Raw genomic sequence first — 23,418 nt, forward strand, 5'->3', positions numbered from 1 at the left:
TACCAAACTGATTAACCAATTATTAGACTAACAATTAAGGCCCTGTTGGTGTCAGATTATGATTAACAATTGCGAGTCCAAAAGCAAATATTGAACTCAAAATTACGTTTATTTTTTGAGTCTAATAATCGGTTTGGCACTCACAATCGGTTCTCAAAATTATATGTGCTTATGAGTGCACTAACAGTTAAAACATTGCGTGGATATCATAATTGTCAAAATAGCCAGTTAAATTTTTGTCCCAGGAAGTTTTAGTAAAATTTTGGTCCCATCCCATGTTTGGTTGCCTTTTAGCACTAGGTTTTTTTTAATCCCACTCTTGTAATGACTGCTTGTGTGGTGAATTTTTTAATCCCACCTTTGTAATGATTGCCTTTTCATCCCATCCCAAAATAACCCCAAGAACAAAAATAAACCTAGAAACCAAAAATAAGCTTGAAAAGAATTTTTTTTTCTACCCAACAGTTCAAGCAACCAAACAAAAGTTTTTTTTTTCCCACCATAGTCCGGTCAACGAAACATGAGATTTTTATTTTACCAGGATACTTATAGGACTTTTTTTTTCCCACCGATCTCCTGGGATTTTTTTTCTCCCACATACTTCTGGATTTTAATCTCAAAATGGATCACTCACAATAAAAAAAAGGTAAGTAACCAGAAAAGGGAGTTGCTAGGGTCCATTTCGCGCCTGGTCTGTCACATGTCAAGGTCACCCACCTCGTGAATGGAGACAAAAGTTGTTCTCATCATTTGCGAGGTGGCTGGTCTCACATGCGACAGACGAGCAGTGAAATGCCGCCTCTTGGGATGGACCCTAGCAAATCCCTACTAAAAAATAGTAGGTTTTGACTTTAAACTGCAATTTAACCTTCAACCGACCTGTTTTGTGATGCTTTTAACCTACTACAAATGAACGTTGATTAATTAGCACTATCTGCACACCCTTGTGTTTTTCTAATCAGTTTTCGAGGCCTCTTACTGTTTTCAAGATCCTCTCACCAATCGATAAGAAAACGGGTTGATTAACATAGCACCATTTGTACGTTGGAATTTTTACTGCTCAACAGGACCGATAAAGATATTTCCAATTTATCGGATATATTTCAACAGCAATTAAGGCCGATGAAACCTTGTGTTTCGTATGGATACAGAGATAAACGGAAATAGACAAGGGGAGATCACAAAAGTGAATGAAAAGGGCAAATAGAGAATAAAAAAGATTACTGATCTTGGCACTACTATGTTTTGATATTTGCACAAACTCAGCTTGTCTTTTCTTTTTTATATGGCATGTGATAGCTTTTTCGGAACTGTTTAAGTACTAAAAGACAACCGAATTCTGTGCAATTATCAAAACATAATAGTGCCAATATATATATCCCTCTCTCTCTCAATTAGAGCTGCGGGCCCGAAACAGAAACACTGAAAGAGTAGCGACGAGCAAAGCGACGGCGAGGGCCCCACAGGCCAAGCTAGCAATGAGTAGGATCTCTCGCACGTGACCGTGACCATCTCGCACTTGCCCAGAACTACTAGCCGGAGTGACAATAACACCGGAGATCCCCCAAAAGGGGTCGCTCAAATTCTTCGCCTCCGGCAATGCCACGTCAGACGACCCGTTGAAAAATGACAACATCTCCGGCGATGCGGATCTCGGGGCCTTCTGGTACGGGAGCCCGTGATTGGACTGTCGGATGTCTCGAGATTCAGATCCAACGGCCCAGATTGAAAACAGAGCCAGAGCCAGATACAAGATACTAGGGATGATGATGAACCTAGTAGATGTACGGACAAGATTTATCCGGCTGAAGAACATTTTTTTCTGAAAATTAGCGGGATTTCAGATCTCTGATCTTTCTTCCACTAAAAAGAGCCCGATTTCTAGCAGATCTTCTGTTCTTTGATTCCTTTAGAACTCGTTTTCTGAAAGATTAGAATTTCTCTGCAAATGTGCTTCAAAATTCAATAAATAAAAGCTCAGAAAAATTGAAGCCTTACTTTATACATTGAATCCCTCAGATCCAGCATTTACCGCGAAGAAATCGATCAAAACTGTGAGAGAGCGAAGATCATTGCCGTCTCCAGATTCTACGAGAAGAAAATCGATTAGAAGTTACAAGTAAAGATTAAAAATCAAATCCGCAGATCTCAAAACCCTAACGGAAACGCTTGTTCCGGCTATTTAACCTCGATTTCTCTACGGATGAGAATGAACTTTTGAGATCTATAAGAAATTTCAGCTTATCTAAGAAGAAATCTTCTGCGCATTTACTGTTAGCAGGACTCGGAATCTAAGAAAAGATTTCGGTCTTTGGCTTTTTTTTCAGGTAAAAAGGAGAGCTGGAGATCTTACCTCTACAGTCCACTGCTGTATGTCTCGTCTTTAATTTTTATTTTTTATTTTTTCCACTGTTTTGGTAGAGAAGGTGAGGAGATTAAATGATGGTAGTTAATACTTGTGAAGCAATATAAATGCAAGGAAGCGTAAGAAGTGAAGCGTGGAGGGGGCTGACAATGGGAATTTTAAGATTACTGCTTATCAGGTGTGGTAGTGGTGTTGGATGATCCTGACCCCAAACTCAACTCTCTCAATAACAAATAATTCAGTCACAAATTCCTACAGCTAGACATCTATAGATGACATGATAGCTTCCAAGGACTGATTTTAACTTTTAACCAATGAGGCTCATAACTAGTACTGTAAATAAGCCCATGCTGAGAGTAAATTGGGCCAATGAAGGCTTGAAAATTAGGGGTGCAACTCGCTCAACCCGATATAGCATTCCATCAACCCTAACCTAACCCAACCCAACCCAACCCGCCTCTAAATCTCTCAACCCTAACCCAACCATCTAACAGAAATCGATCGGGTTGGGTTCGGGTTCACCTGGGCCAAATAGAAAAATACAGGAAAAAAACATAACCCAATAAAATCATGATAGAATTAGAGGACGGAGGTCGGGTTGCCAAGCCCTCAACCCTATAAATCGGGTTGGCTTTTCCTAACCCTAACCCAACCCAAGCCAAAATCGGGTTGAACCAGTCCGGTTCGGGTTGAGCCCGACCCAAGTTGCACCCCTAGAATACATCCAATGAGCAATTAGCATATCGAGCAGGCAAGACTAGTCATAGTGGTCACTAGCTCAACTCCCTTAATGGATTCAGATATTTAGAACCAGCTTAAAACTAAGTCCCTAAAGTTGTGGTTGAACTAGAGAAACCTTTAGGAATTCAAGTCTTTTAAAACTCAATTGTTATGGAAGTAGTAACTACATGCTCTGAATGCAAAGGCAGAATTCTGCCGCTATCTCTGGGTTATCACTGTCGACTAAGCCCACGGAGGACGAATTTTTAATGTGGAGTTGAATTGCTAGTAATAATTTTCATCTAAATGCTCTCAGTCATCAAACACCAACTTCAAATCTGATTTACAGTAGAAATTTTCCAGATCTAATGTTAAAGGCTTCCCCAGTCTGAGAGTTGAACCTCAAACAGTTAATGTGTCATGAAAAATTGTGTGGAGGCTCGAAAATCAGCTCAAGAGATGAAGGATTCCTAAGGCTTTTAAATGAACGGCTTGAATCGTCCTATGAATAAATTGCAAGCCACATGCAAAAATGGCAGATTGTGGTGAGACAGACAGTTTTCTGTCGCGTAATGGCATTAGATTAAAATTGCACATCACATTCAAATAGTTGTAACAGTAACAGGAATTCTTCCTGAAAAAATAGAAAAATAGTATCCGATGAGCCTTAAATAATGTTTAGAACAAGTAATCATGCAAAAATGTATGCTGAAAAACAGATCAACGATAAACTACCCAACAAACATCAGGGCTTTCTTAGCTTCTTCTCCATTGCTTTACATCTTAAACAGGACCTTGTAGAAAATCAAATATACATACAAATAGTGAAAGTGAAATAAAACCAGATATGTTCAAAAACAGTAACACAAGCTAGGAAAATCTTCTGGGAGTATGCCAACAGCCAAATCTCAATGAACAACCAATCTATCTAAATGGCATTTCAGAATATTTTGCCTTCTTTTTTTCTTCACTTTTTTTTTTTTTAATTTTTATTTTTCAACCCTGCGGATGTACTGTACAATCAACGTTTTTCATTGGGAAACGCTCAAATTAAGCCTTGGTCATCTTCTGAGATTACCTTCTGATTCTTTCATGAAGAAATTCCAAGCCAGCAATGCAGCCCCCACGGCTGGTTCCACCTATGAAACATAATGACAACATTAGAAGATTGTACTAAAAAATGATGCTGGATACGGCATCACTGCAGCATTCGAACAATTTTAGTCTTATAATCTCTAGTCATCTTATAAGACCATAAAAATAAAATAAAAATCGAATAGTGGCACTAAAGCATCAGGCCGAAATGGAAGTGAAAATCTATTGTCACGCCCCCAAGCCACACACACACACATACATATTCACAACACAAGGCTTAAGGGTGCGACAGCGCCGTACACCTGCAAAGCAAGCTTCACAAGCGTACAAGGCTAGCAAAGCAAATATCAAAACCACCTGCAATAATCTAAATAATCAAATTTAAATATCTTATATTCATCCAATGATCAAATCTCAATTTCTTTTCAAATCTCTCATCTAACCCAATATCCCATAATAGTCAAAGTACGGAATCAAATGACACAGTCTCAATAATCCTAACAATACTCACTGTCTAAAGAATGTAAAAGTACTAAAAGATAACAATAATAAGAAATCAAAGATCACTTCTGCGCCTCCTCGCCGACTCCACGAGGATGAAACTCTGAATATGTTAATATAACCACAGTCAGCTGAAAAGCCCAGTACATAATAACGCACTATAAAAGCGGGATCATTGCATGCTACAAAAGGAAGGTTCACAACTGTATGAAGGGTATGAGTCACAAGTAAAATGATTAACACAAGTCCAATAAGAATGGAGCAAAGGTTCATAAGGGCACAAGTTTAGAATCACCTCGAAGGTCACAGTATTCAAAGGCTCACTAAAGGTAATCAATATGGGTACGATACCACCTTGAGATCATCGGCTTAGTCCAAAAGGCAAGTTATTTTCACCCCGACTGCCCACGGGTCCACAAAGCAAGTTATTTTCACCATGACTGCCCACGGGTCCAAAAAGCGTGTTATTGCTTACACTGACCGCCCACGGTAGGATCACAGTTCTTATGTTCACATATAGGCTAATGTCTATGCCCCACTAGCAGGGGTCTTTTCTGAGTTCACATAACCTAAGCCTCTCAATAGGTGTTCAAAGTTCACACAGCTCAAAGAAGGTGTTCAAAGTTAACATAGTTCAAAAGGAGGTGTTCAAAGTTCAAAGTGAGTGTTTCATATTAGTTCCAAAGTGAATTCATATAGTAGAGGATGTCTGATAGTTCAAAGATTCATATAGTTAGAAAAATTGAAAGGGGTTTCACAAGTCCAAATTATTCCATCTGTACTAAATAACAGGGTTCAATAGGGTTCATACGATATTCAAAGATAGTAATTCACATGAATATTGCATAAGGTTGTCAATGTAGATGGTCACACAGTGGTCAAAGTTCACAAGTGCGAAGGAATCACAAATGGGATTTCACAGAAGTTTCCTATATTGGGAAAAGCATTCAATGTAAGTCTCTTTTCCATAAGATTCAATAGATTTCAAATAATAACGGAATTAGCATGCAAGACCCAAGTCAAGTTTAAAGTTTATCAATGGCTCCAAAGATTCAGAGAGTTTGGGATTCACAATCAACAATGGCATAATGTTCGAAAGGTAAATCGCAGCACTAAAGTAGTACGAAATTACGTGCCTCGAATGACGAATATATATTCCTTCAACAATTTCTAGGGCACAATACATATCCCAAACAAGGGCATTCATATCAATAAATAGGCCTAAGATAGTGGCCAAAGCAGTGGTTAAAACCTCCCAAAATTAAGAAAAATACTTCAAAATTTTCACTAGATTCGGAAGTCCAGCACTATTCATCGGACGCCCGACACTATTCATCGGACGCCTCTGAGACTTCCGAAGGAAAAATCACACTCTCGGGTTCTCGGTTTACTATTCATCGGACGCCCGCAGCACTATTCATCACTGGTTTTTGCGAAAATTCAGATTCATCCCGATTTTTCCAAAACTTCAACGGAACATAACTTTTTCGTTTTAGCTCCGATTTGCGCGTGGTCGGATCCGTTAGACTCGTATCGACGAGAAGAATCCATCTAAATCAATTCCACACCCCGAATCGGTACGAATAATTATTGTAAAATAATCTAATCTTTTAGGTTAAGCTTCTGAAACTAAAATTTTATGACATAACGGCCAGATCTTGGGTTCGCTGGGGATCGAAGGGCGATACCAAACCCATGGAATCCAAGATCAATCAAAGGGTTCTTATTTTAAGTCATATCGATCACAAATCATATCTTTTAAATACTTTAATCCTTGTTTTAGTGTTCATAATATGTTAAATCTTATGTAGAACATAAATCTTACCTCGATTCACGTTCTCTCTTCGTGAATCACGTTCTTCCTCTCTTTCTCCTCGCCCGGTTTAGGGTTCTTAATCTCTCTTAAAGTTGTATTTATAGGCTTTTCTAAAGAAGCCCTAATTCTAATCCAACTCTAATGACAAAATTACCCTTGGTTCACAAGGGGGGACGAATTTTAAAGGGAGGGATATTTCGGGTATTTACATCTACCATAGAAGCAAGCGGGTGGAAACAACAAAACCAAATTGAAACCTTCCTGAGAAGCATTAATGGTGGTTTAACGTGACCAAACAAACAATAGCTTATGCCAAGGCAATGCTCAATATCTCACATCTTAATCTCAAGCATTATATGTCTTACTGCAGATTTGTTTTATAGTTATTTGTCAAAAAATTTAGCTTTCAAGCGTGGCAAAGCATCCTACTCTGCAGCCCTGAGTATATAACATATAAGTCAGGAAGGAGATGACCACTAATTGACATGCTTAAATTAGGTGGTCATGGATGAGGACTCCTGCCACCATTGGATTAGTTCCTCAACTACCAGAGGGCTCACATGTGAGTTCAGCAACTAGTAGGCTATTTCATTACTCGAAGTGCCTAAAATCACAAGAATCCAAATAAGAAGCACATCCTGGGTAGAGAAATGTGCAATTGTAACTTAGTCTATCAAGTAGTTTTTTTTTTTTTAAATGGTAACACATTCACACTGTAGTTACAAAGATTGAAATGTTGACCAGGAACAGGAAGTTGCGCCGAATACTCGAAATATTATTCACTTTCTTGCCATCACAATATTCATGTTCATACACAGTTGTGGTATTTTGGTTGAATTTTGAGGTTTCTGTCTCTGCTGCACTTGAGTTATTCATTCTCACGACTAGAGGCAGATGATTGAAATTAGCTCCAACATCTCCTCAATCACAGCCAAGTATTTTCCAATAAGCACTATTTCACACAGTTCCATCAAAAGTCACAACAGAACAAAATTTAAAATGACTAAAATACATACTAACCTTGGGTCTAATTGGACATGCTCCTGGATAGACCTTGGAGATACACTGTACAACTTCTTTTCCAATATCCCAGTTTTTATTAGCTCCAAGGACACCTCCAACCATGACAAGTGGGAAAGAATCCTTTTCATCTGCAACTCATAAATACATTAGAAATAAAAACCCACAAAATAAACGACAACAAATGGGCATATGTAAAACGGAAAAAAAACTTTCTAAATGCTTGCCACTTTCATTAACAAGAACAGTCATTGTATGGCATGGGCCCAAGGCAACATGTATGACAATTAGGTCCATAAATCTTTCAGGCCATCACAAGTCCATCCTTCTGTGCTTGGCCACTCCATTATTAGATGATCTTGGCCCATGACTAGGGTGATGAAAAAGGGGTCTTTTTTTTTTATGTCCAAGCCATTGATTGTTCGCATACCTCGATCCAAAAGATGGGATCTCCATTCGGTATGGGACCTGGATCCAGTGGGTCGACTAATGACGGTGCATAAGATCAACTGTCCTGATAACCAAATACGTGTGTGATGTGTATGCATCATGACTCTTCTTGTTAATCAAGACAGTACCATCTTGACAGTTGGGGCGGCCCAGTGCACGAGGCTCCCCCCATTGCGGGGTCTGGGAAGGGCTAGATGTACGCAGCCTTACCCCTGCTTTGCAGAGAGGCTGTTTCCTTGCCTCGAACCCGTGACCACCAGGTCACAATGGAGCAACCTTACCATCTTGACAGTTAAAAACTTAAAATCTTTGTGTGTGTGTGTGTGTGTGTGTTTTGAGAGAGAAAACTTAAAATCTTAGTTAAAACATGGAAAAAGATACAACTGTTAAAAAAATAGGCTTTATTGTCTGTTGATGCGTGCAAGAACATACTTATTTCATTGACACAACTAACCAGAACTTTCAGCCAATCCATGAGAAAGGCACGGAGATCAAAATAATTAGGAAAAAAAAAAGATATTCTGTTAAATATTAATAATGCAATGTACCTTCACCGCACAAACCAAGTCTCTGGACAACAGCTTTCACGCTTGCAGCTAGCTCTTGGACAGAATCTAGTAAAATTTTATTTGCAACTTGATCACCAGCTTCTGCACAGGACACCACCACGGGAACAAGTGCCGCAATACGAGCCCAAGATGGATCTGCATAGGTCCACCTGAATTGCAAGTAAAAAAACAAAGGGAAAATCAGTTGTAAACTACAGGATCGTAGATGAAACTTTCATAAAAATCCATCTAATAAAGGCATCGCTCTAAGCAGTGCTGGCTTTCAAGAGCCTGTATTTATTCAAGGAATCAGTTAACTAACGTTTCCATCTAAAGAGGCTAGGGCAAAGAGAGACTGAGGGAGAGAGGAGGGACTTTTCTAGCCTACTTTGAGAGAGTTTTTCAACTTTTAGTCAAGGACCTTCGAAAGAGAGCAAGGGTGGAGCTATAGGAAACTGAGGGTTTCGAGTGTGAAATGGAGGCTCCAAATCATGCGTAGTGGCACAAATCTGTAATCTTGTTATTTTCTGATTGGCCATGTAAGACTTAGCTATGTAACTGTTCACATGGATGACACCGTATGTGAATAAAACATGTTTGTGGATTGGGTTTTCACCCATATGAACAACTTCCCTTCTCACTTTTTCCTCATCTCTCTCTTCTTCCTCTTCTTCGCCTTCTCCCTCCATCTCATTTTCCATTCTTCTCCTGCTTCAAATTTTTGGTTCCGTTAGTTTATCCTTATGTTCTAGATTTATAATATGGTATCAGAGTGGGTTCTGATCCAGATCTAAATTAGAACCCTAGTATCAAAATATGGAGATTATGATGCAGTGCTACTTTCATTCAAAATAGAGTAGAAGCACCATGTGTACATCCTAAATCAAACATGACAATCAAAAGAGGTTTGCTGGATCAAGAACGTAGTATCAACTGATGGAGGTTTTCTCAATGGGTTTTGACCAGACTTATGATCGTCAGTCGGAACAATGGATCCAATCACATAGACATGACACAAGCAGGGCCCATAGAGTGTTGGCCCATACTGTCTGTTAAGAATGAATCTACTAGCCGTAGTCTTTTTAACAATTTTGATATTTCAATAGACTCTTTAAGGCCCATTCATCAAATACATAGACATCGACTAACAGGCCTCATCTGCTTGACATGTGGGCTCTATCTTCCTTCATTGTATAAGATCTAAAATGGGCCCACGTACAATAAACATGTTGGGGTCTATAGAGATCATCAGATTGTATCATGAAAGTGATATAAATTCTTCAGTGGGTCACCGCTAAGTAATTTAACGTGGTCCGTCTGTGTGGATACGATACAATAAAAATTTTGCATACTGCATACCTTTGATAGTCCAATTTGGATTATCGGGCTCCATCAATAGGCTTGCTCCATAAACCGTATGAAATTCCGATTGTATCTATCCAATCTTACCACAAAACCAATACAAGTTCTTTTGTGGACCCATGATCTTACTTTTAATCAAATTTTGAGGTAAACCGATTCCCAATTCTCTAAAAGGCTCTGTTTGGTTGCTCAAAGGTGGCTGGGAGAGTAGTGGAATAAGAAGTCAAACGGGAGTAGACAAGCATGGAAGATGTCTAGAAGGATAGTGGAAGAGTGGTAAGTGGTGTTTGGTTGCGCAACAATCCTCTAGAAGAGTAGTGGAAAATGTAGGGTTGTCATTAACAATATAGAGTGTGGTAGAGAGAGATAGGGAAGAGAGAGAAAGAGAAAAAGACAAGACCTTTTCTACTCTTCTTCCACCCAAATTTCTCCATTTTGGTGAAATTTGGTTGGTAGATGAGGGGAGGGAACATTAGCGCCCATGTATTTCAAATTCCATAAATCCCCCATCCTTCTTCCACATCTTGGGCAACCAAACAAGGGCCTAAGGAAACATCTAAGAAAAATAATGAAACGAAAATAAAAACATACTAAAAATAAAATTTGTTTCCATCATCCCGCACTTGTTGATCGATAGTTGGATCTGTCGATCGAAGGGTAAAATCTTTGATCAATGGTTTTGGGATGTCGATCAATGAATCGTGTCTCTAGAGATCGTAAAAAAGAGGGCTCCTCTTGAAGGATGTCCTTGTGGATTGATCCAAATGTTCAATGGTCCCTTGGTCTGTATCAGATTGCCAAGTAAGGTATCTATACTTTTCAACAAAATTAGGTGCTTGACCTCCTTAATGACACAGATTTACTAGAAGCAAAGCCAATTGATAGCCCTCTTGAGATAAATGATATTAATCATCATCTCTTCAATAAAACTACAAATCAATTGCATGACCCTACTCGGTATTAGTGACTGGTAGGAAAACTTATCTATTTAACTATCACATGCCCGAACATTGCATATATCGTGAGTGTGGCTAGTCAATTCACGCATTCTCTGTCTTCATCATTTGGAGGCCACTCTTCGCATAACTCGCTATTTCAAAGGATTTCTAGGAAAAGCATTGTTGTATCAAAATGACGAACATTTGGGAGCAACATAATATTGTGATGTAGATTGAGCTAGATCCCATAATGATAAAAAGCCAACAGTGGCTATTGCATGTTTGTTGGAGGTAATCTAGTAACATAGAAAGGTAAAAAACAGTCAGTTGTGGCTGGGCCATCAGCTGAGACAGAGTATAGATCTATGGCCCATGCTATAAGTGACTTAATATGGCTTCCCTCACTACTTATAGAGATGTGAGTTGTTGTTTCAATTCCCATTAAACTTTATTGCAACATTCAGGCGGCCATTCACATTGCTTCTAATCTGGTCTTTCAAGAGAGGATTTTAAGCACATAGAGATCGGCTGTCATTTTTGCAGAACCAAGTGGCTTCCAAGACCATTGCAAAACCATTTGTTCCTTTCACTTCTCAGCTAGCTTCCATGATACTTTGGGCAAGTTGGACATTCATGCTCCAATTTGAGGGGGTGCATAAGAATGGGATAGAAAAGAATAGGATGAGGCCCACTAGACAAAAGGTGGCATAGGTTGGATTTTTATTTTTCAGGTTTAAGCCGCTTTAAGAGACTTATTATTGGATTTTTATTAAGTGACTTATTATTCAGGGCCCTACTCATTAAGGGCAGTGATTGTAATTTTTAAGTAAGGTGAACAAGTGAGCAAAATAAAACATGTTGGTGGATTGGGTTTTCACCCAGGGGCGGAGGCACATATAGCTTGAGGGGGGCCATGGCCCCCCATGACTTGCAAAATTCCTTTATATGGTGCATGGCTACACATGCATCCCAAGCTAGTTTAGTGGCCATGGCCCCCCAATGACCAATGCAGACAAGTGTAAATTAATTTGGCCCCCCCAACCGTAAATTCCTGGCTCCGCCCCTGTTTTCACCCACATGAACAACCCCCCTTCTGTTCTCATGTTTTCCCTCTTAATACTCTTCATCTTCTCCTCCTTCTCCCTCTTCATCTTATCTCCGTTCTTCTTTATTTCCTACTTCAGATTCCTGGTTTCGTTACTTTATCCTTGTGTTATAAATTTATAACAATATATACAGAGAGAGAGAGAGAGAGAGAGGCCACATGCACACACGTGTAGGAAAAACCGAAATGCAAACAAAAAAATGGACATATTCTCAAGTCTCATCTTTCTATTCTAATGTTCATTTCCTTAATTTTCGAGTTCTTTGTGATTCAGTACTATTCTTAATACTTTGTCACCACAATTTAGTGAACATGGAAATAGTCGAGACTAAGGGAGGTCAGGTAGTAGAAGAAATCCATAAGAACTTTCAAATGTTTATAAATGAGGGCTAAGAAAATTGATATACAAAGAAAGTGAACTCCTAATACAGGAAAGCATGTGTCATTGTAGAAAATGGTCAGGAAATTGTTGGTTGGGGTATAAGAGGTAAAAGTGATAGAATTAAAGCAAAATAGAAATAGCAATTATATTGCCTGATCCTTGTTGTTTTCATGTATGCAAGATAGAAATGCAATTATCACCCCATCAGAAAGGGCTGCAAATGAATTCAATTGGTGGGTTACAGAATTTAATTGGTTAGTTTCTCATTTACATCATCCGTTCCTGCAATTAGTTTGATCCATAAGTAGTCTTTCGATAGTTGCACACAAACATATGTGTGTGTGTGTGTGTGTGTGTGTGTGTGTGTGTGTGTGTGTGTATATATATATATATATATATATATATATATATATAGAGAGAGAGAGAGAGAGAGAGAATATAGCTTCTCTCTTACAAGGATCATTCTGTTTTCATTTTGAATAAAGCATAAAGCACCACCAAAATAACAGACAGTAAATAGATACCATAATATATAATATATATATATATATATATATATATATATATATATATATATATATATATATATATATATATTATGCCGCAGAGAGTGTCTGTGAGACTGCAACCTTATATCAAATGTCTGCTACTCATTTCAACAAGCAGAGTGCAGACATGTGAGCCAGATCCAAGTCATGCATCAATATGATAAAGAAGGGTAAAAGTCTCGAGCAAAAGAAATAGCAACAGTTTCCTCTATATATATACATATATATATATATATATATATATATATATATATATATATATATATAGAGAGAGAGAGAGAGAGAGAGAATATAGCTTCTCTCTTACAAGGATCATTCTGCTTTCATTTTGAATAAAGCATAAAGCACCACCAAAATAACAGACAATAAATAGATACCATAATATATATATATATATATATATATATATATATATATATGTATATTATGCCGCAGAGAGTGTCTGTGAGACTGCAACCTTATATCAAATGTCTGCTACTCATTTCAACAAGCAGAGTGCAGACATGTGAGCCAGATCCAAGTCATGCATCAATATGATAAAGAAGGGTAAAAGTCTCGAGCAAAAGAAAACGCACCCAATGAGTTCGTCTGGCGAAGGTAGCCCAAGCATGCGCAGAATACTACTTGTAAGCATTGTCTGAGGGCCACGACCATCATGAGCCTTTATCACAGCAGTCAATGCTTGTGCAGCAATTCCATATCCACTGCATAATATGTGCATTTGATCATGTTCCCAGTTTCTCATGAAAGCATGTAAAAGTAAACTAAGGGAAATAAAACCAAGTTAACATCCTAGCCGTTCATGCGCAAACTACATCCACATTAGTTAAGAAATTCAGTAACCATTCAAAAAAAAAGTAAAGAAATTCAGTAGTATGTTCTCCAATTAACTAATCACATCAATAATCATCATTTAGGAAGATTAAACACCACTTACTGGTTGATTTTGAATGGCTAAAAGGACAGTGAAACTAACTTAAACATTACAGACATCATTAAGGTAGAGGTCATCCCAAGCTGATGAGAAATGAGAATACTGAAGAGAATAAATGATTGTATTCTCTCATTCAATATAGATGATAGAAATGTTTGAGAAAAGAGTCCCATGTCTTTCTGCTCTTATGTAGACCTCTCATCTGATGCCTACTGGCACTATACCTTCATACATTTACTCGAGAGGCACTTTGTTCATTATTTACTCAAACCTTCAAGAGCCAAGACTGTCTTCTTACCCAATAAGTTTCAATATCGATTTAGGTACATAAGCACTAAAAAATTAGGTACATTCACGGGTCATACAACTTGTTATTAGAGGAATTGGGGAATGGGCGTTTGACCTTAAGTCCGTAACCTAAGCGATGTTGAGTTTAGGAATGACTGTAATCTGCTTTGTTTGCTTGAGGAATCTTATATTCTCAGGTTGTGGAGGATAGAAGAGTGTGGGCGCGTGGGTCCCAGATCCGAGGGATCGTTCTCAATGAAATATTTTTTTCAGATTCATTTCCAGACGCAACAATGGCGGGAGCCTCGTGCACTGGGCTGACCATTTCCAATGAAAATCAATCCAACATGTAAGTGATAAAGAATCTGGAATGGTACTGTTCCCCCTAACATCCAAAGCCTTCACTTGGACTGTTGTGTTAACTGTTAACCATCAAAACTGAGGGTTCAATCTTAAGAGCGGATGCATTCTTTGCAAAAAGGAAGAGATGTTGGTGGATAATTTGTTCATATTGTACAGCAAATGTCTCCTTTGCCATGATTTGGGCACTTTTGGAAGAGAAAAATGGTAGCTTTTTCAAGGATAAAGAATCTACATTTAAACATCTAATTTAGAATATCAAATTCAACTAATCTGCTGTGCTTTATCTAGGGATGAGTTCAAACTTCAAAGGCTCCTCTTTCCAATACTTCACTTGAAAATGGAACGAAATTCTGATTGGGCACATTCCTAGAAGGAAGGTCAAAGCACCTTGGAAACCTCCGTCATTGAACTCCATAAAGATCAATTTTGATGGATGTTACACGGGAAATCCAGGCCTGCTGTAGTGGGATGTGAAGTTAGGGACGATAACAGGAATATTATTTGATCCTTCTTTGTGCTGATAGGATTTGAAGGTTTTCAGGAGGGAGCTTAATGATTCTCTCATGGGACTCCACCAATGCAATTTCATGGGCAGTGGGTAGAAGCAATGGGCCCTGGAGATTAGCATCTTATATAGATGAGATTGTGGATATTAGTAGAAGAGTGTCTCACTCCTCTGGTATTCCTGGAGGGGCAAATGATGTAGCAAACAAATTAGCTAAATGTTGGGTGTTTTCGGGAGACTCTACGATGCGAAACCTCAGTCCCATTTGTAATCTGTTTTCTCTTCTTTGATTTAATCAGTATTTTTAAAGAAAATAATAATAAAGGGGCGTGGGGTGGGTAGAAAGCTTTGGGCTTACTTTTCTTCAAATATCAACGACATCAATCAGCCATTGTGATATTAGCTTTCAGCCATATTTACGAAGTTCCAAAAGGGCAAGCATCTATAAAACATGGCTTTCATTACCTCTCATCACTCCACTATCTGGCCAAAATATCTAAAGGATTTTTTGCATAAAATTTCAGTGTTTTTTTTCTCCAATATTTCACTCCGTATCCAACATTAAAAAATTGAGTCTTTCTTTATGATGTACAATTCTCAATTCCTTAGATGAGTCATCTTATAATAACACGGATCTGCTACTCAATGTTCAAGGCTGACCCCCAACATGTTCTCTGGAAGGCCCAAAAGAAAGAAAAAAATATGGTGTGCTTGGACTTGGAGATCAATGCAAAAACAGAAACCAGAAAATTTGTCACATTATCCACAACCTGGTTTCATTTTCCAGCTTCTGCAAAGATTGTAGTTTCCCTCATGGAGGGGAAATAATCTGTCAATCCTGCTGCATACCACGATTTTCCAACTAGCAGAAGCAATGGTAATCGCAGGAGTGTGGTGGTTCTTAAATAGAAGAGGTCTATTAATGGTAAATAGTGATTAACATGGTACGGTAAATTATAAAGAAAAAGTAGACACTAAAGATCAGAATCACATCTTTTGTCAGTTATAGTTAAAAAAAGCCCTTTGTCGTTGTGTATAGGCTGCCCTAGGTTTACAGAAAAAGAGAAGTCCAAAATTAGAATCCAAATGGTTAAACACTTACCTCCCCCAATCACCTAAAATGGGTCCCGCACCAGCAGCACGGGCTTCTCTTCCATCTTCAGTGAACCCATAAGCGATGGTCCCAGTTCCTGCAATTAATACGCAGCCATGGAGTTTTCCCATTGTCCCACTTGCCAGAGCTGCAACCGCATCATTTTGAACAAATAACTTGACATCACTTGAAAATATGTCTCTGAAAACAAAGATAGTGACAACAGATTCAGAAGCAGTCAGTAAATAATCAGATGTTAAAATTAAGGAACACAAAAAATACAAAGTAGATAATATGTCTAGCCTATTCTGGATGCTCATGTTCTTCAGCATCCAACAAAAAATATTAAAGTTATAACGATTCATGCTTCCTATAATTATAAAGTTGCTACAAAGATATCCAACCAAGCATGCAAGCAAAAGATGGGAATAAAAGAGCAGGCTTTGAGTTTATTTTCTTCAATTGAAGATCTTGAGGACCAAAACTACACCATCACATGTATGGCTCTTTCTCAAAGAAGGTGCAGAGCAAGGAAAAAACATGGTTCTCCCTCTTCCTTCGTCATAGGGTGGCCCGAGCAACCTAGCCTTGGTATGGTGTTTGGTATCCCCTCTATGGTTACTGCATTGGCAGTTGCCCTCACTGCTATAGTGGCGATGAGGATCATCACCCATCCATTGCTTCTTCGTTTTTTTTAATGGCTCACCCATCAGTTGATCTTTAGATCAATAATAGGACCTTCCTAACATCTTTGGACACACCATGCCTCTGCCCATTCTCCTCTATGCCCAAACCCCTTTTCTCTAAGAGACATATAAGTCAGTGTTTGGGTTTATATCCAGCAAGAAGCAGAGGAAGAGGGTAGATGTGCGCGTGTATGTGTGTGTATAAACTAGAAAAAAATAACTTAGCTTCTTTATATTTCCTCTTTTGTTTCTTTGATCGGGTAAAAAGTAATGTTTGAAGATCCAAAAAGCACTAACAAAGAAGAAGCAACATATCCAGCATATAATGCGTCTTAAGAGTCAAAGGATTTTGTTTTTAAAGTGATAACACTTTACTAAGAAGAAAGAAAGAGAGTTAAGACTAACATCTTCCTACACTTCAGAGCCACCGAACTTGATTTCAACCAAGGTACACCTTCCTTGGCAATCCATGGCTCTCTTACTATCGCTTGGAATCAGATAAAGATAATAATTACGTGGCAAATTGTTAATCATCATCATGCCCACTACACCATATCTTAAGATCCCAATTCTCCATATTTCTAGAATAGTTCTTCCCAGAACGTACAAAGAGATGTTTACCAAAAGGAAACAACAGTAAATTGCACGTAGAATTTCAATTCACTATTTTCAAATAACCATGTGAGTTTGAAGTTTCTTGGGAAAGTAAATAATATCAACACTTCAAGGACTATCAATGTAACTTTTTTCCACACAATAACAATAGTAGTAACTAGTAAGTACTCACAAATAGAATACTGTTAAAGTATAAAAGATAAATAACACCTTTCTCCAATAGCTTAAGCTTTTGGAGAAGTTGATAAGTTAACATGGTATCAGAGCCAAAGGTCTCAAGTTCAAACCTCCCAGATGGCAAAAAATCCACATGCGATGGTCAGCCCAAAGTGGGACCACATGTGCCACGTGTTTTCCAAGTGGGCCACACGTGCGGGGGAGTGTTAAAGTATAAAAGATAAATAACACCTTTCTCCAACAGCTTAAGCTTTTGGAGAAGTTGGTAAGTTAACAAATACAAAGTTATGCCTAGCTTTTAGATGCTAGTAAACTGACATTGTTGATAAAGAACATGAATGGAAATATACTTGTAAAAGCACTGATAGTGAACATTGCTTTGTTGAGGAAAAGTTACGAAATCAAACCTAAGCCAATTCAGTATCCGCTGCTGATCCGTGGGATGGTTGACCCCAGATACAGCTAAGCAAACAGCTCTAACGGCAGAGCGATTAGAACCAGATTTCAAAAGGGCTTCTGCCATAACCTGCTCCACTGTCTCCCTGGCCGCAATTTCTGAAGAATCCAACACAAAACAAAACACGGTGTGAAACTCATCATCATCATGCCAAAAGTGCCTTTCTTATAAATTAAAGACACCACTTCTTATTTTATGATAACTCTAAATCATTATTTTCGGCATTAAAGAATTATAAAGACACAACATCGTAATCATCCTGTCAAAGAAAAACATCATAATCATCGAGTCATTTATCACCAACCATACCGGAAATCAAAAGAAATCTCAAGTTCTAAACTGAGTACATCAATTAATTTAATGATTTTATTTAGTAAATAAGACAATGATGGTAATCCAAAATGTTGTGTATGTGATAAAAGTATGACAACATGGAACTCATAATACTCATCTTTTTTTATTTGATAAAACTCAACAACTTGGCTCTCATACTCATCATAACATAGTAAGAATGGAAAGCACATGAAATTATATCCAGCAATCTTGACCGGCATAATATAATATATCATACGACAAACAAATCTTAGAGTTCATAAAAATATAGAAGATGCAAAAGAAACTATAAAAGCATACATTAAAAAACCAGATCAAGGTAGGCGAACTCACCTCCAACCCATTAAAAAACCACACATCGTTCCCGCGCTCGAGCGCAGATAAGCATATCTGCGCTCGACTTCAAAAACAGAGTGGGCCCACATTTTTGGGGTGATCCAAAGCATTCATTTGGAAGGCCCTTACCTAGATAGGGTGTCCACAAAAAATCAGATCCATAGGATCATCCTAACCCATCCAAAAGTGGAGGGAATAAATGGGCAGATTTGTGGACAAACAGCGTCTGTCCATTTTCCCCTCCACTTTTGGATGGGTTAGGATCATCCTATGGATCTGATTTTTCATACACACCCTATCTATAAAAGTGCCTTCCAAATGAATGCTTTGGATCACCCCAAAAATGTGGGCCCACATGCTTTTTTTTGCACCCAAGCCCAGGAACAACTTAAAATTACCAAGCAAAAACAAATGTACAAAACCAAAAGCCAAAAGAAAGGCAACAAGATATCCCAACGCCCACAAAAGCTAATTATAAACCAAAATAAAATGCAAAAAAGGATAATAATCAAGTGGAAATGACCATAAAAAACCAAAACACATACGAACATGTGGAGCCAACCATAGTCACCAATATTTTTCTCGGGAATTTCTCATGAAGAAAAAATGGAAAAATAAATATTTAAAAATATAAAAATATAAAAATAAATTATAAAAAATAATATCAAGAATTTATTGTGGGGAATTCGTGATGTTTTCGCAGTAAAAAATAAAGGGAAGTGATAAATTGACCCCCTAGTATCTTAAATCGACTCTCTCTCTCTCTCTCTCTCTCTCTCTCTCTCTCTCTCTCTCTCTCTCTCTCTCTCTCTCTCTCTCTCTCTCTCTCTCTCTCTCTCTCTTACGGGTGGTTATTCGGTTATAACCGAACCAAAATAATTTCGGTTATCAAATTTTGGTACCGAAATTTTTAAAAACCGAAACCAAATTGATAAAAAATTCGGTTATTTCGGTTAACCGAATAGTGTGAGAAAAAGAGGGAAAAAAACAAAATCTCGGTTTCGATCGGAGGGCTAGGATCATCCAATCGAAATGATTTTTTGAGCACACCCTAATTAAGTTGTGATCAATCAAATGGACGGTTTTGATCATCCTACGGAGTGCCCATATAGCACTTTTTTTTTTAAATAATAATGGTTTTTATCAAAATTTCGGTTATTTCGGTTAACCAAATTTTTTTTTTGAAATAACCGAAACCGAATTACCGAATTACCGAATTTCCAAAAAAAAAAAAACGAAACCAAACCGAAAAGGAAAAAAACCGAACCGAACCGACCGAACCAATTCGGTTCGGTTCGGTTATAACCGAATAATGAACACCCCTACTCTCTCTCTCTCTCTCTCTCTCTCTCTCTCTCTCTCTCTCTCTCTCTCTCTCTCTCTCTCTCTCTCAGCACTGCCCTATATGGGGGTTGATTTAAGATATATGGGGGTCGATTTATCACTGCCCAAAATAAAATATGAAAATATCATGACGATTTTTCAGAATCTCACAAAGTTTTGGGATTTTGTCATTTTATAAAAATACAAGATATAGTGACATTGTGGAAAATGTTGGAGAAATTTGTGACGATAGAGCCAACTGCTAACAATGGTTTTAAATTTCCACCAAAACTGATACGAAATGATCGGAAGTTTCTGTTTCCATCCCCACCGAAACAATACCGAACCACAATAGTAAATGCATTAAGTGGTATACGATAGCGATATGTAATACAAAATTATATCTAAGATGAATTTGGTGTGAAATGTAGTGTATGTATTTTTTATAAATATTTATAAGAATTACATGTGAAATATGATATGTATTGAATTATAAGACATGAGCGCCAGTTGATGTCAATAGGTGTTTGATGGTTTTTTTTTAAATGGATTAGGTGTTTGATAGTATTAAACCATTATGGATTCCTAGCTCATGTGATTGTTTCCAAGTGTGTATTTGTACTTTTTCTAGCATTTCATGGAGTTTCTTCTTAAAATTCTATTATTTGCATATGTTTTCATACATTTCTATGAGTTTACACGATTTCCACCGAAATTTCCAACAGAAACCGAAACGTTTCAATTTCCGTGGCGACTAAAACTGAAACTGAAACGGAAATTCAAAACCTTTCTGCCAACCAATCAGTAATCTGAGAGATAGGTGCCCTAGAGGATCCTCTTAGAATATCATGGGCATTGAGGATGAAATAAATTTCGGGTTCTTCAACAATGACACAAACAAGACCAAAGTTGTGACTATAGATATTATTCTGGAGGTGTTTAAATGGGCATTGTCACTGTTGCACTTCAGAGTGGAGTCCTTGACCAATTTCAAGCATCTAAAAGGAATCATTTGGAAATCTCTCTCGGGATATGAGATAATACAATGTTTGGACAACCATAGGGTTTGGATGAGTCAATTTTGTTGAGAGCAGCGAATCCAAGCACGGTGAAGCAGGTGTTCCGGTCTTTACTTTTTATCATAGTTCCCAAAGCATGTAGCAATTGTGAGAAGTGGTGCAAGAAGCAAGAATAAGAAGTGAGGTCTCTAAAGAAGAAAAAATGCAAGTAGTCAAAAATACTAAAGAGCTGATGGGGAAAGTGAATAGGAAACGTGCGGGAAGCATCATGGGAAATAAACATAAAGCACATTGGAAGCATCAATAGAAGCAAAAGGAAGTACGTAGTACAAGACACTGTCGGCAAGGGAGGGTAATGTAGGTTAGGGCTACTCCTTCGAAAAGATGTAGTGTAGGGTTACAATTTAGGTTTTTATTGAGGGCTACAATTTAGGGTTACAATATAGGGCAACTCCTTCGAAAAGATGTAGTGTAGGAGGACTTCATTGTTATTAGGTTTTTCTAGGGATATATGGTTTTACAATTTAATCATTTAGATTTGTTCTTAAAATGTATTCTAAAATTCTTAGGAGTTGGGATTGCTTTTGAAGAAAACCTGAACTAGGCTTCATTTGAAACTTTAATCTAAAAGAAGTGTATCAAGTTTTAAATATACTCACTTGGCATTACCAAAAGGGGAAATCGTAATCACTTAAATCATAAGCATAATCTTGATTAAGAGGAAGCCTGCTAGAAGTGCACTTTCGTTAAATTGGGGAAGAAGTTAGCTTCTGGATCAAGATTTCACCCTTACTAAGGAGCATCAGGTAAGTATGATTTTGATAATGGTAATGCAATTAAGGCTGAGTCGCATTACAGAGTGGCATAAAACTTGTTGTGGATGTTGCAAATTAGGCAGGGATCAAAGAGGAGTCACTAAACGCTTCTAGCTTATTAACGAAAAATTGCCCCATTGTTGGGGTTTACATATTATATTTCACGAGATTATTAATTTCTTCGCAGTTGATCAAAGCAAACACATCAACAACTCAAAAGAAGAAAAGTTAGCACATTATTGGAAATGCAAGTGAGGGGCCAATCGTTTATCTTGGGCCCTTTTTTATTGGCTTTATCCTGGGTCCTTGTATACCATGCTTTGTTGTTATTTTTTTATAGACTAAGTTTTCACATGGTTAATAGAAACAAATTAAATTAATAAGCAGAGGTAAAAAAAACCTTACCTGACCCTGTAGCATAAGAAATTCAGAAGACAGACAGAGAGCTAGAGCTAGAACGAGAGAGAGAGAGAGAGAGAGGCGCAACTAAAACCATAAGAACAAATGTTAAGAGCAAAAAAAAAAAACATACCCAAGAGAGAAAATTAGATTCAAAGGACAAAACAAAGCAAAAAATAAAAAACCCAATTGAGGAAAAGAAACTTACATCCAACAAGCACAGGATCAAAAACTAAGGAAACATGAAAATTAAAAAGAAACCCAAAAAAAAAAAAAAAGCCAAAGAACCCAAACGAAGAAAAGAAGAGGATCGATACCTCCAACGCTATTGTGATTGGAGCATCCAGCAACGGCCCGGGCTAGAACGGGGAGAGGGTCCGGGATAGGATCCGAAAAGGGCATTGCCATGCAAATACAGACTGTCGATGTGGTTCCTCCATCTAAACCAAGAATTACATCAGACCCATCTCGGGTTAGAGTCATTTCGTGCTCGAAATCCCAAACTTGTCCATTTCTATATCTCTTCATCACTGTTGGGAGAAAACGAAGTAGGGGAGAAGAATGCGTAGTGATATAGGAAGAAAGGAAGCCTCACTTAGAAAGAGAAGAAAGTGGGGAGAGAGGATTCGGACGGCAAAATGGGCCAAACATAAGGTGTTCAATGTTCTAAGTTAATAATTTTCTCATTGCGTGGGGATTGCCCCCATATAAAATCTCCATCTCTCTCCCCACTAACGACCCGTTACTCACGTCCCATCAAGCTAATTCGTAGAAGGCGAGACCTGTTTTATTATGATCGGCACCGTTTATCTAGGCACAAGATGATCCTGGATAGGGTTGAACCCGACCCGCATCAACCCGACCCGCGAATAAATTGGGTCGCGTGTAGAAATCATGTGTCTTGGGTTGGGTCGAGTTTAAAGAAGAAAAACCCGAAACCTGACACTTATAGGCCTATTATAAAGTTATTTTGAATGACATAACAAAATATTGATTAGTAGTTTAATCTAGAATAATATAACAGCATATTTTCCTAAATATTGATTAGTTGTTTTCAATGAAGTGATTAATTTTGTTATTTGAAAAGGCAGTTTCCTTTCTTAAATTTATGCACTTTATGACTAAAATTTAAGTCACTTTGGCGCCGTTTCTTTCGACATGAATCGGGTGTAAAACAAATTTTAAACCTATTTTTCTACTTGAAATGGGTATAAATTTGTTTTGC

The 23,418-nt window shown here is 37.9% G+C and overlaps 1 protein-coding gene and 1 long non-coding RNA gene across 2 annotated transcripts; both read right to left on the minus strand.

Annotated features, from left to right (window-relative positions):
- Positions 1 to 1,073: 1,073 nt before the first annotated feature.
- On the minus strand, positions 1,074 to 2,781 carry LOC143854442 (uncharacterized). The gene is made up of 2 exons (XR_013237521.1): positions 2,354 to 2,781; positions 1,074 to 2,088 (listed from the first exon to the last, which is right to left on the minus strand). It is a non-coding gene; the product is annotated as an uncharacterized LOC143854442 (long non-coding RNA).
- Positions 2,782 to 3,805: 1,024 nt separating this feature from the next.
- Positions 3,806 to 22,922, minus strand: LOC143854982 (uncharacterized). The gene is made up of 7 exons (XM_077365135.1): positions 22,511 to 22,922; positions 17,919 to 18,066; positions 16,043 to 16,234; positions 13,426 to 13,554; positions 8,516 to 8,685; positions 7,518 to 7,648; positions 3,806 to 4,224 (listed from the first exon to the last, which is right to left on the minus strand). The coding sequence occupies exons 1-7, from the start codon at positions 22,719 to 22,721 to the stop codon at positions 4,147 to 4,149; spliced, it is 1,059 nt and encodes a 352-aa protein (XP_077221250.1). The 5' UTR covers positions 22,722 to 22,922; the 3' UTR covers positions 3,806 to 4,146.
- Positions 22,923 to 23,418: the final 496 nt, after the last annotated feature.

The sequence above is a fragment of the Tasmannia lanceolata genome, unplaced genomic scaffold (assembly GCF_043159265.1).
Source record: "Tasmannia lanceolata isolate RefF3 unplaced genomic scaffold, GAP_Taslan_0.1 ptg000020l, whole genome shotgun sequence".
Lineage (NCBI taxonomy): Eukaryota > Viridiplantae > Streptophyta > Magnoliopsida > Canellales > Winteraceae > Tasmannia > Tasmannia lanceolata.